The sequence below is a fragment of the Chionomys nivalis genome, chromosome 19, assembly GCF_950005125.1.
Source record: "Chionomys nivalis chromosome 19, mChiNiv1.1, whole genome shotgun sequence".
Lineage (NCBI taxonomy): Eukaryota > Metazoa > Chordata > Mammalia > Rodentia > Cricetidae > Chionomys > Chionomys nivalis.
In genome coordinates, this window is record NC_080104.1 from 10,174,756 (window position 1) to 10,188,646 (window position 13,891).

General features: G+C 51.5%; 1 protein-coding gene across 2 annotated transcripts in view; it reads left to right on the forward strand.

Moving 5' to 3' along the window:
* The window catches only part of Foxp4 (forkhead box P4), a 54,032-nt gene that overhangs the window by 12,667 nt on the left and 27,474 nt on the right, over window positions 1-13,891 (forward strand). For both annotated transcript variants that reach the window (XM_057752019.1, XM_057752018.1), the window contains exon 2: window positions 7,210-7,444. In XM_057752019.1, coding sequence (XP_057608002.1) covers window positions 7,226-7,444 — 219 coding nt within the window. In that variant the 5' untranslated portion in view covers window positions 7,210-7,225. The remainder of the gene's footprint in view (window positions 1-7,209; window positions 7,445-13,891) is intronic.

Consider the following 13,891-nt stretch of genomic DNA (forward strand, 5'->3'; position numbering starts at 1 on the left):
CTCCGGGGGACCTGACACCTTTATACAGGAAAAATCATCAGTGCACATGAAATAAAATTTTTAAAAAAAGAAAATAAAAGAATTTTTAAGCTTGAGAAAATACCCCCCAAAAGGTAGCCCAGGAACAGATTCCCAGCCAAGGGCTGTGTGGGCCAGGTGACCCTTTGAAATGGGTCCGTCCTTGCCCTGCTACTTGTCCTCAGCCCCTCTAGCCCTGAAGTTTTGTGCTAAGAGGACTTGACCGGTCCCTGGATTTGGGGGCAGGTAGCTTTTAAGGTGCCACATGCCATTTATAGAGGACCTTTGACTTGGCACACAGGTGGGTGAGGAAGCTGAGGTGCCAGCCTCCTATCTATAGGTGGGAAAGCCCCCAAGTTCCTATCCTGGAACTTGGGGAGAGGGTATTTGTTGCTCATGGTAGGCAAATGCTATACCCATGAGCTGGACCTGCAGCCTTTAGAGGCTTTCTAGCTGGTTGTTCCTACCTTAGCTTTTCTTAGAAGCCGAACAGAAGGCTGGAAGGGGCCGAGTGAACTTTTAACTCCAATTCCTTCAAAGAGTGGGCCTGCAGCAGGGCCTTTGGGAGCCCCAGGAATTGCCCTTCTCTGACTGTCTCGTTCATGCCCTATGCTTTAATGAGTCTGAAGCACCCTTGGAAGGAAGGAAGGAAGGAAGGAAGGAAGGAAGGAAGGAAGGAAGGAAGGAAGGAAGGAAGGTTTACTGGTATCAGCCAGAGATCTGGACCCCAAGGTTCAGGCTGGGGACCTCACTGTTCCGTGCCATGGATCATGCCAGGAAAGGGTTAGCGGTAGAATGGCAAGTGAGTGACTGGCTGACGTGGGCTGCTGTGTGGCGCCTTCCCTATTCCTGGCCGCCTGTAGCCAGTGAAGGTCAGAGATGCATTGAGTCCTTGGGTCCTTGACTTAAGAGGTACACTCAGCTGCCTGTGGGACCAAGGTTGATGACCCTGAAAAGCTGTTTGCTCTCTGTTCCTTCCTAAAGATTCGTTAGCAGGATAGTCAGAAAGAAAGGAATAGACAAAAAGTGTGCACCTTACTCTATTCTATGTCATGTTCATGTGTGTTGTTATATGTGATCTAGGAAATGTCACTATTCCAAAGACACTATTCTTTAGTCCTAGAAACGTCTGAACCCAGTAGGCTTTCTTTTAGTAGAATGAAGGCCTTTGCATGTGATTTTTGGGCATTTAGGCTACAGTCTGCCTGGCTGAGTCTGCTCATCCTTCATAGCTACTTCATTTCAGCAAAAGAGACCTTCCCCAATCCAGACTTCATTTAAGGTAGAGCCCCAAGTGCGGGGAGAGGATTCATATGACCCAAAGACACTGTGTGCATGCATGTATGGATTTCTCAAGAATGAATAAAAGTACTGTGTCTACTCCTTATACTCACGTTGGATAGAATTAGTCTCAATCTGAGAAGTGCACTTATGCCTATCATTTCTCTCCCCCTGGGAAGGTGAGCTCTAGAATGGCATGCCAATGCCTGTTCTCTGCGTGCCCAGCCTGGCACACTGGTGCTGCTTAGGTGCCTTTTGAAACTATGATTGGCGAAGGATCATTGCTGGTACAACATACTCCTGACGGGCTAGCTGTGGAGGAGAGAACCCCACACTAATGACCACTCTTTCAGAGACAGATACTCAGAGGAAACATGAGGGGTGGGGCCTTCACCTCTTCCATTTGCCTTGTTGAGTCTTTCCATTCCGCTCAGAAAGGACTGCCCTTAGGGCTCTTGTGGCTAGATCTCAGTTTTTAGGTTAATCGGACCCTAAATACATGTTGAGTGAATGCATGGCCTCAGAGGGCCACCAACTGATAGTTTGGACCATGGGAAAGCTAGCTCTTCCCACTGAAGCTTGCTCTCATCCTCGGAGCTCTGCTGCCCCAGACAAGCAGGTCAGCTGCACCGGGAATCGGCAATACAAGTTATGGCCTCTTCAGATCAACAGAATTTGCCTCTCGGATGGAGCCCAGTACAAACACGCTAAGGTGTTCATTTATTCCTGGGCTCTTTCTCCTCCATGGTATTGTGCTTTAAGGACATTCTGTCTCTTACTGCAATCAACTTCCTTGGCCTCCTTCAGAGTTTTTAAGTAGACAACATCCACTTATTTGCTCCAAATCGCTCAGCAAGTTCGTGACCTACAGGGATGCAGCTTGACACCAGTTTTCTAGCCCTAAATGTCAGGTTGTCGTCAGGGCCACCTTCTGCTTCAGGGGCCACGGGACTCTGGTACAGGTGACCCATGGCCACGCCCCCATCTTTCGCCTGCTGCCGCGCTGCTACTTCCCGAGAAGGCGCGACCCGAGCTTCGCGGTCCTCTCCCCCTCCCCTCCCTCGCGGGTAAACTCCGGGCATCCATCAGTCTGTTAATTGCACTAATTAGAGATCGCGGAGGTGTTAATTGGAAAACCCTGGTATTGTGCCTGTTTGGGGGAAGAAAACGTCAATAAAAATTAATTGATGAGTTGGCAGGGCGGGCGGCGCGGGTTCGCGGCGAGGCACAAGGGTGTCGTGGCAAATGTTATGGCTCAGATTAAGCGACTGTTAATTAAAACGCGACGGTAATTAATACTCCCCACGCCATATGGGCCCGCGAAAAGGCACAAAAGGCTTGTCCACGTGTAGGACTCTGGTGTCTTTTCCTCTCCGCCTCCCCAAAGCACCCCAGGTCCGGAGTGCCCTTTTGGCCTCAAGCTAGGTGCAATTCGTCACTTCCGGCAGGGAGGGGACGGGGCGGACCCTGACTGGTTCCAAGAAGGCGTTGTTGCCTTCGCTCCCACTGGGGTGCATCATAGAGGCAAAAGCCTCAGGGAAAGTGAGAACCTTCAGGCGGCCACGAAGTTCCCTAAAGCGGAAGAAGTGGCTGTGGCTTTGACCTAGCTTCCTTCCAAGGACGTCTGCTGGAGCCCGGGCCGACTTCAGCCAGGGAATCCGGAGAATGGGAGTATGGGAGATTAGGATCCTCCCACCTGTAGCCATCCAAATCCTGAACTCCTACCCACCCAACACACACACACACACACACACACACTGTTAATGGTCCTCCACTACCCATGACATGTGGTGGGGGAGTGGTCTGGAAATTCTGGCATGAAGTGAGAAGCCTAGTCTTAGCAGTTCTTAGGGAAATTTGAAAATGTTTGGTGCCCACTCCTTAGTGGCTTTTGGGGGTAGGGAAAAGCAGTCTGCTGGCTGTTAGTTGAGGTTGGTCTTGAAGACCTGCTCCTCCTCCTCCTGATGAGTGCAGAGAAGCACCCACCAAGCCTGGAGAGATTACTAAGTGAAGAGCCGCCCAGCCACTCGCCCAGAGACACACAGCTTGTGTCCTTTCCCGCTGCAAGTCCTCCCGCTAAGGGGAGGGTGGCTCTGTATACAGAGGGGGCGGGAATATGCGCCGTCAGCCAACTGGGATCCTTGTTGGGTGGAGCCTTTGGGACAAGGGACTAAGCTGTGACTCTAATGGCCTCCTGGTGTCTCCCAGCAACACCCAAATAGTGTGACTTTAAACCCCCCAGGTAGGCTAGGGAGTTCCTTCGCCCCCACCCCAGGAGCTTCTGAAACTATTTTCTCATGGAGAAAAGGGAAACTGAGGCCCTGAGATGTAGGAAGGCAAAGGGCTCATAGCTGGTTTGCGACAGAGCCTAGGCTGTCATCTTTCCTAGGGTCATAAGGCGCACCAATGGTTTGCCCCTGCCCCCTCTTAGTTACTAGGCACTGATAACAAAGTGTACTCCAAGCACCCCACCCCACTCAACCTCTAGCTGGCTGGGCCCCAGACGTCAGTCAGTGCCTGCTCACCTACGTCAGTCAGTGCCTGTTCACCTACGGTACAGGGAACTCCCCGTCTTCCTTACAACACTGCTGAGAGAGGTGGGTAGGCGTTGTGAGCCTGGAGGCTGGTGTGCTCGGATTGGAGGGCAGGTGTGCCAGGGCAGAGGTGAGGATTCCTAGAGGACCTGGAAGTTCCTGCCTTGTGGGTTTGAGGGGCTGGTATTGGTGGGTGGGCCAGAACCTGGAAGGAGGTGTATGGGTGTGTGTCAGTGGGGCCAAGGCCCCTGGAGGGGTAGAGCACACACCAGAAGGGAATGGCCCGCTATTCATACACCCTGCGGAAATGACTTTTCAAATGCATATAATCTCAAGCATGCAAATGAGAGGCTTGTTCAATATGAATGATCGGCCCTTGAATAGCTATTATTACATGGCACATTGCCACAATTAAGTTGTTCACTTGGTATCGCTATGCCCCGCCCCCTCCCTGCTCTCCCCGAAAGGAAGGGAAAGGAAAGGACACCTCTCTGGCACCCCCCTTCCTTTCATTCTCCCTTTTCCAAACTTGCTGTCAGAGCTACAACTTTGCTGTGTTCTGTGAATGTTGGAAGGGGACCACTTTCCCTTCCCTGGGAGAAATAACTGCCAGATTTTTCTTGCTTCTCCTGGCCGTGCTTACTCCCGGGAGGCTTGTCTTTGTCCCCTGGGGCCCAGGAGTTCTCAGATCTCTGAGCAGCTAGTCTGGGATTCTGAGCTGGAAGCTGCTCTCGGCCCCAGCAGGGCTGGAATTGGAGGCGAGGGAGAACTGAGTGGGCAGTGGGCTCCCCCTGTCTTCCCATTCCCTCACCCCAGCTGAGGTTCAGGCCTGAGTGGGGGAAGTTACTCTTGCAGTTTTCGGGGTGGGTGGTTTCAGGGGAGGGGGCTGAAGTCCTGTGCTGTGGTGGGTGGAGGCCAGAGCCCACCCACCCATCCATCATTTGGCAGCTACAAGCCCTGGGGCTGACACAGCTATTAAAGGCTGGGGACCAAGTGCTCAATCTCTTCCAAACCGTCACCTCCACACTCTACCCCTGCTCCAGCTCCTCTCAGAACTCGGGAGTGGGAGCTACTGACCAGAACATTAAGGCCGCTTCAGCAGTACATGGACTCTTTAGGATCCCTCTCCCAATCCACCACAAGAGAGACAGTCCAGAGTCAAAACCTGAGGTCTCTGGAGCAGTGGTGTCACCCCCTGCGTCCCTCTTCTCTCTCACTCTGCTCCAGCATGGGTGAACTGGTGCAGGAGAGAGACGGACAGGGATGGGAGGAAGATAGGACTGGGAGCCTCATCCTGGGGAGAGGAGTAATTCAGCTCCTTTCTACAATTTCTTTAATCTGTTACCTGAAGAGCCTCAGCCTGTTGGCTGAGAAAGATGTGGTTATCTGGCTGGTTTCTCCAGTCCTTGTTGGATGTTCAAGTGACTTGATCCCTATGTGACATCAGACAAATCATGAACTCTCTGAACCTCGTCACCTCTGCCTCACCTGGGGTGGATGGAGAATGAGCTGATGAGGGCTAGCCTGGGCAAACACCCTCATTGTCTGTAAAAAGGGTAGGATGACATACTTAGACAAGGAAACGGAAGTTTAGGGCATCTGAGACAAGTGTTAAACAGCAGTCCGTGGTGGGTGCCAACTGTTCCCTTCAGGGTGATTATTCATGGGGTAATATAGAGTCCAGAATTTGAGGAGAGCTTGCTGTGTGTGTGTGTCCGTGTGTGCACATGCTAGTGAGTGCTGGGGTGTGAAGTAGGGTCTTACTGTACTGCTCAGGCTAGTCTTGAACTTGTGATCCCTCTGCATCATATTCCCAGGAATACAGGCATGCATGCGCCTGTGGTCGAAGGCATGCATGTGCCTGGGGTCTAAGGCATGCATGCACCTGGGGTCGAAGACATGCACTGCCCCCCTAGCTTCAGAATAGTTTTTTATGCTAAACATCCCCCTTCTGAAGTGTGTGTGTCAAGCTGGTGGACTGCGCTGGGCTGGGGAAGGGAATTCCTCACCCCTTGCTCTCCCTGCCTTTCACCTTGTCTCTGGGGAATTTACAGCACTCCAGGTTTAAGGAGAGGGCATTTGGGGCTGGAGAGGTGGTTCAGGGCTTAAGAGCACTGGTTGTTCTTCCATAGGATTCCCAGCATCCACATGGCATCTCACGATTGTCTGTAACTCCAGTCCCAGGGGCTCTGATGCCTTCTTCTGGATTCTGCACACACATGCTGCACAGATATATATGTAGGCAAAACACCCATGTACATAAAATAAGTAAATATATTTGAAAGACCCAATTTTTAATTAGTTTGTTCATTTGGTTTTTCTCTTCAGATTTGTGTGTATGTGTGTGTGTAGATGCACACTTGTGTGGGTGTCTGTGGCAGCCAGAAGAGGGCGTCGAATCCCCTGAAGCTGGAGTTGTGAACACTCTTATTTGGGTGCCCTTAACCTTTGAACCATCTTTCCAGCCCTGCATTTTTGTGTTTGAGGCAGGTTATCCTGTAGCTCAGGCTGGCCTGGGACTCCTCCTACCACAGCCTCCCAAACTCAGATTATAAGTGTGACAGGGTTTTTTTCATCCTTTCCCCACCCCAGTTTACATAATGCTGGGAATGTGAACCAAAACACACACTCTCCCCTTGAATTACAGTAATCCCATTTGGGGGCTTGGACCGAGGGCATTCAACAGGCTAAGTCTTTACCTAAGCCTGTACTGCCAGCCTCTGTTTTACCGTCAATAAAATGGGTGTTGAACACAGAATCACTGTTCTGAGGAGGACTTTTGGGCTGTGGGTAGTAATAAATGAGACGTAAGAGTTGCTTTGGGAGCCGGGCTGAGGGCTTAAGTGTGACCGTAGGTATTGGACCCCAGGATGCCTTCCATAGACGCTAACTAGGGCTTAGGGCAGTTACTTTCCTGTGTTGATTAGGGTCTGCTGTGTCCTGGGGAAAAGCAACCTCTGCCCCCAGGGAACTCATATCTACATGGGAACAAAGGCCAGGGCCATTACTGGTGAAAGGGAAGAGGTTTGGTAGGTCCCAGCTAAAAGGAAAGACCGAAACAGGTTTAGGACCCCAAGGGAACAGGGAAGAGCTCATCGCCTACCCTCCCCCATCTACTCTTACTGGGAGCGGGAAATGGGAGGTTGCAGGGTAGGGGCCTGAGCTTCCTTATGAAGCTGCTCCTTAACCAGGCCCTCAGGAAGGGGTGACACACTGAGAGGGTCTCTGGAGGAGCTTCTGGGAAATTGAGGAAGAGAGCACCCTAGGACAGGGGTGGGGGAGGTGGGTGGGGCAGCTTTGTGTTGTAGTTCCAGGTAGGACCTGCCCTGGAAGTCTGTCTTTGTGCCTCAGCCCCTCCCCCATGTCTCTTCTTTAGGTCCTAGTAGAACGACATGATGGTGGAATCTGCATCGGAGACAATCAGGTCGGCTCCGTCTGGTCAGAACGGTGTGGGCAGCCTCTCTGGGCAGGCTGATGGCGGCAGTGGGACCGGGACCGCAGGCACGGCTCCGGCCGCGGGAAGGGACGGCTCCGGCAGGGACGCCGCCAGCGGAGCTGACAGCAATGGCGAGATGAGCTCCACCGAGCTTCTGCACTTCCAACAGCAACAGGTAGGCTGACCTCTCAGACGCCCTCCACCCGGGTGTCGCTGCTCTGTCCAGCCTAACACCCTGACTTTTAGATAGTGAGAAGGGACAGCCTCCAGGGACTTCCCTGTGTGTCTGCTGTTCTGGTGGCTAGCCTGAACCTGGTACTGGGGGCTCAAGTTTATGAAGTTTGAAATAGTCCCAGCAAAGCCATAAGGACTGACAGCCGCCTGGGCTTTGAAAGTCTGTTTTGAGTGGGTGGATGTCTTGGCACGTGGCTGGAAAACTGGCTATATTAACAGGTTTGGGAGTGTGTGCTATGCACACAGGGGTGTCTTTATTTGTACTGTGAACCAAGGCTGTGAAGAGGTTAAGTGGCCAAAGAATCTGGAAAGAGGTCCAAGAAAGAGGCCCAAGAAGGGAGGGGAAAGGTATCTGCGCACGCACGTGCACACCCACCCACACACACACACACACACACACATACACACACACGTACTTTTTTTTTTTCAAGACAGGGTTTTTCTGTGTAACTGTACTGGCTGTCTTGAAACTCACTTTGTAGACCAGGCTGGCCTTGAACTCACAGAGATCCACCTGTCTCTGCCTCCCAAGTGCTGGGATTAAAGGTTTGTGCCACCACCACCCAGCTTATTTTTATATTTTTAATTATGGATATGTCTGCATTTCTGCACACAGTATGTGCTTGTGAGTCCAGGTGCCTGCAGAGGCTCCGAGTGTCAGATACTGTGTAACAGGAATTGTAGACAGTTATGAACCACCTGATACAAGTGCTGGGAATCAAACTCAAGTCCTTCACATGAACAGCAAATATTTTAAACTGCTGAGCCTTGTCTCCAGCCCAGGCTTGTATTTTATTTTAAAGGAGCCCAGTCTGTGTCCCCTCTTTTATGCCTATAATCTCCACCCTGCAGGACAGGGCACTAGGTGGAGAACCTCGTTAGATTATGAATGAGCAGACCCCCAGGGGTTGGGATGGAGGGGGGATCCTGCTTGAAGGGTTCGGAAGAACTGGCCTAGCCAGCCCTGGCCTTGGGAGTCATCTTGTTTGACTTTGCCTCTTCAACTGTTGCTGGTGGCCTGACCCTTAGGGCCCCAGCTGGGAAAGTAGAACAGGAGGACCCCAGATGCTCCATACCATCCATCCGCACCTTGCAGACTTTGCTCCTTCCCCTAGACCACACCACGTCCTCGGGGTTGCTCCAGAAGCAGTTCACTGATGCTACAGGTGATCAGCCCCATCACACAGGGACCTGTCCTGAGTCTAAGCCAGCATCTTAGCAGCCACATGCCCTTGGCCACTAAAATACTGAGTTGTTAGGACCAGAAGCCGCCAGTGTGACACACTTTACATTTGTTCAAGTAAGTGTGAACAAGTAGAGGAGTTAACAGTTTCTGCGTGTGTTATTGGCTTGTATGTGCTCCTGTCCTGTGTACAGGGGGCAGAGATGAATTTAGGGTACCTTCCTTAGTCATACCTTCCTTAGTCACTCTCAGTCTTTGTGGGGGTTTTTTGTTTGTGTTTGTTTGTTTTGTTTTGAGGCAGGGTCTCACTACTAGCAATGGCTGGCCTGGAATGTGCTATGTAGATCAGGCTGGCCTGAAATACATAGAGATCTGCCCGCCTCTCTGTGCTGAGATTAAAGGAGGAAGCCACTATACCTGGCATCTTATTATATTGTGTGTGTGTGCGTGCGTGCGTGTGTGCATGTGTGTGTGTGTGTGTAGTGGTCACATGCCACAGTACATGTGTATGGAGCTTTGGAGAATCAGTTCTCTGCTTTCATCATATGGAACCCAGGGATCGAACTCAGATCCTCAGGGATATGAGCCTTGTGAGTTGGTGGACATTGTCATCCCCCTTCTTAAGCAGAATCTCTGGGAAGAGAGAACTACTGAGTCTGTGCTTTCTGCTGGGACAGAATCCTGCTTTCTATCAAAATACAGCTAAAGATGGGCTCTTGCAGAGGACTTGATTCATAGCACCGACATGGCCGCTCGCGCTAACATCTGTAATGCCAGTTTGGGGCTTCAGGTTCCTTTTCTGGCCTCTGTAGGCACCTATATTCATGTGCATATATACACAGGTACACATACATATACATAATTAAAACTAAATCTTAAAAAAAATGGACCCCTAGAAGTTTCCAAGGTCACACTGTTTTGGACCCTCTGCATCTCTTTGCAAAGAGAAAACTATGCAAAACTTCAAATGTGGCATGAGGTTGGAGGAGCCGCCTAAACTGGAAACTCTAATAAAACAAAACCAAAAAACCTTGGGGCCAGCAAAATCACTCAGAGGCTTGCCACCAAAGCTGAGTTCGGTTCCCTAGGACCCACAAGGTGGAAGAAAAGATCTGACTCCAGTAAGTTGTCTCCTGACCCCCACACACGCACTGTGGCTTGTGTACACACATACATATCCACAAACTAAGTAAATAAAATGTAATTTTCAGAAGGAAATTAGAAAGCTCGCCATGAGGCATAAACACAGGCCTCTGGGTAGCTGGGGAGATATTTGGGCGGGAGAGGCAGAACCATCTGTACTGATCAAGTTTCTAGGCTCTGCCCTGTACACGGGCCGCGACGTACCATCTCAATTCCGCGTTCCAGTTGTTCCCGTTTGTTTTGGGGACCATCCCAACGTCCTGGAAAATTCTGTATCTGCTTCATAAATAATCTGGGATGGGGATTTGTAGGCAGGCAAGGGGCCGTTTTAGCCATTTGGGCTCACCGTGGGAGAAGTGCCCAGGCCCAAGGAAAATATGTAAGACTTAAAAAAAGGTTTCATTGGCTTTAAACTTCAAAAATAATACTGCAAAATTAAAATTATAAAATTTTCAATTAAAGCAAAACATAGCCTGTGGGTCATTTTTCCACTTCCAGCAGATGACTTGAGGCTTTGGGGGAGAACATTCAGCAATTCTTGGGCCCCTCCCCCCGAAAACAGATGTTATTGTTGGCGGGGTAAGCAAGATCAAGAAAGGGAGGTTGATCTCTTGGTTCCATCTGCCTTTCAGCCATAAGCAGGATGTCTGCAGAAGACAGCTTTTGGATTCACTGTGTCATTAAATGTCATTAAATTGCCTCAGCATCCCTGGGGAAAGAGGCCATGTCATTCCCACTTTGCAGAGGAGGCCACCAGAGGCAACACTGACAGCCTCCAGGCTGTCGTTCAGGGCTCAGCTCTCTCCTTGTTGGTCCTACTACAGCCACAGTCGCCTGGGTGATGCAGGAGGAAGAAGAACTTCTCATACACAGCGGGTGCTAAGTACATGTGTGAGTCTTGTGAGTGAGAATACCTCCTGCCTGGCTACAAGGGTCCCTTAAAACAGGAAAGGAAGGCAGGATGCAAGAGATGACGGCTCACCGGGTAAAAGCGCTCGCTGAACTCAAGCTCTGGTGGAAGAAGAAAACCAGTGGTTGGAAGTTGTCCACACTTGCACTGTGGCACCTGGACACCTTTGCACGCGAGCACACACACACTCTAATAATAATAATAAATTAATTTTAAAAGCAATGGAGGGGAGTAAATTTAAAGCCATGTATAGTACAAGAAGCTGAGGCAGGAGGATCTCAAGTTTAGGAACAGTCTGGGCTACTTGGGGAGACCCTGAGTCAGACAGAGCCCCGGGGCCCTGGAGAGGGCAGAGTGGGGAGAGTGCCTGCTCTGAAGCATGGGAGCCTGAGCTTGGGCCTGAGCACCCACAGAAAAGTGAGTGCTCTGATATATAACACCTATAATCCCAGCCTAGTGTGTCGGGTAAGGGGGAGACCGGGGTCCCTGGAGCTGGCTGAGAGACACTGTGTCTGAAAATATGATGGGGGTACTAGGCATATTATATACATGGCTGTCATTCTTGGAAAATAGATAAATAAAAACTTTTAAAGTAATGTGGCAAAGCAATTAAGGGGAACATCCCAATGTCAACGTCTGTCTTCATCACATGTCAGCACAGGTGAGCACAGTTGCACACATGTGAGCACACACAACACACACACTCTCACAAGCATCCCTGCTGAGCATGGTAGCACATGTCAGTACTTAGGTGGGGTGGAGGCAGGACATGGAGAAATCCAAGGTCATCCTTAGGTACGTAGAGTTGGAGACTAGCCTATATGAATCCTGTGTCAAAAAAAAAAAAGACTGTGAGGAAGACCCTACACACTGCTACCACTCCAGTGCCTGCTTGAGGCAGAGGTTTGACTGAATGAGTCTGCAAATGACATTCTGTCCTTCTGCCCTACGAGGGTCTCCCAGCCCCAATCCCTTTGTCTGTGGGTCCCTGTCTCTTTTGGTAAACAAGTCCTGGAAATGCAGTCCTGGCCTTTAGGAGTAATGAGTTGAGAGACAGCCAGACAGGGCAAGTCAGAAGTCAGGCGGTTGACAGGACTTTAGGCTGGAGCAAACAGCGCTGAAGAGGGCAGCCACGTCACTTTGGAACAAGAGCTGGTGGTGCGCTGTTTCCATGCAACAGCAGGCTGGGACCTTGTTTAAACAGAGGTGAGGGGGCGACCCAGCTCTGCTGCCAGGCCAGTTCTGACTGCACAGAGTCCTTGCTGACTGCCCCATTTCAGTCTTTCCCAGAGCTCCATTATCTGCCTGGGGCCTCCGTGTCTTCTGCAGCCACACTCACTGGAGACTGTCCCATGAGGGTGGTGTGGGAGGGCCGCAGGGCTGTAGCTCAGTTGGTGGAGTGCTTTCCCTCATGTGTGATGCCCTGGGTTCGAGTCCCGGCTCAGCATAAACTGGGTGTGAAGTTGCTCACGTGGGTGTGAAGTCACTCCTGTGCCTCCTACACCAGTACTTGAAAGGTGGACACAGGAACCTCGGAAGTTCAAGGTCATCTTTTGCTACCACTGAGCTGGAGATCAGCCTGAGCAAGTTGAACCTTGTTCTGCTTCTGCTACTGAAAATGCTGTGGGGACCCACAAATTCCCGTCGGACTTGGGCTGTGGAAAGTGTGCCCCTGCCCTGATTTTGGAAGGTCTTAGGGACTTCTGGTTTTGCTGGCAGACAACTGGACTTGGGGCCAGGAGGGCTGAACTAGCAGGGTAGGGGTAGGCAGAACCAATGGCCACTGAGCTGAAAGGCGTCCTGGGCCCCCAGAGCCAGCATTCCTATTGTCCTTGGGTTGCAGGGGTGACAGGTCAGAGAGGGTCACCAAAGGGTTGCCTAGCGTCTGGGAACTCCCACTGCAGTTGCCGTGGCAACCGGGCCAAATCCCACCCCGTCCACATCCTGTGAGGAGTTTCAAAAGGGTTGGGGGGCTCAGCCTAGTAATGGGCTTTTAACTCACCCCTTCCTAAGAGATGGGGGTTGGGGAGTCAGGGAGCTGGGGGAGGGGAGGAGAAGAATGGAAAGAGGCTTTCCTCCGTCTGGCCCTCCTCTGCCAGGCTCCTTAGGAGAACTGGCTGGAAAGGGAGCTTCCAGAGGGGATCAGCCCCGCCCCGCCACCCACAGGCTGCCAACAGTTGTCTGAAGCCTTCCTGCTGGTCAGTACTGCAGCCTCACACCCTGGATTCCTCTGTGTCAGCTCTGGTCCTATAACCAAGTTCTCTTTGTCCATCTGGAGAGGGAGTCCCTCCCCAGAGGAGCTGGGGTGTGCAGAGAAAAGCCACCCAGGGGTCGGGAGTGCTCAGAAGTAGATGGGGAAAGGCAGATGAGAAGCGGGTGGGGGGGGTGCTGGAGGGGTTGGGGGTCATGGCTGCGTACCACTTCAAGGTTTTTTAGGAGAGAGGAAGGGGCCTAGTGCATTGGAGAAGGCTCCTGAGTGTTCCTCTTCTCCACAGCAGAGCGTTAGACCCCACTGAGGAACAGTGAGGTGGGGGTGGGGGAAGGGTTTAGGGTGAGGGTTGTAGTGAAGGCGGTTGTATGTATCCCAGTCACCCGTGGGCTCCCGTGGAACCTGACGTGTGAGCTGGTGTAGCTCTGAAATGCCCTAGTAGGATCCCTGGAGGATGTACCTGCCAGTTTCTGATCTAAATCCAGCACCCTGTAGAAGTGGCTGGGGCCAGGCAGTGTGAAGTAGACTCACTTCTGGAGAGTTCTACAGCGAGGACAGAGGACCTGGCTAGGAACATACTGTCCACTTCTTCACTTTCGCTCCTTGTCAGTGCCTGGGTGCCATCCCTTCAAACCAGAACCATGCCGAGCTGGTTCTGGATGTCCCTCGGGCCAAGCTGCTGAGAAGGCACCTGCAAGGGGAAGACACAGGAGCCTTCCGAGGACAAAGTCCCTTCTATGCCACTGGCCCATGGCTGTCCGCACCTGCCGAGGCCAACCTCTCATGAAGCCAGAACCTTCTGTAGAGTTGGCGGCAAGGGCCCTGAATCTGTGAACGTCCTGGGGATGTTTCCCACCTGGGAGGGCCTGTCTGTGTCTGTGCTTCGCTGGTTTTCATTTTAATGGTTCTAATTTGAGAATGTGCCGATGTCATTTTTACGAGG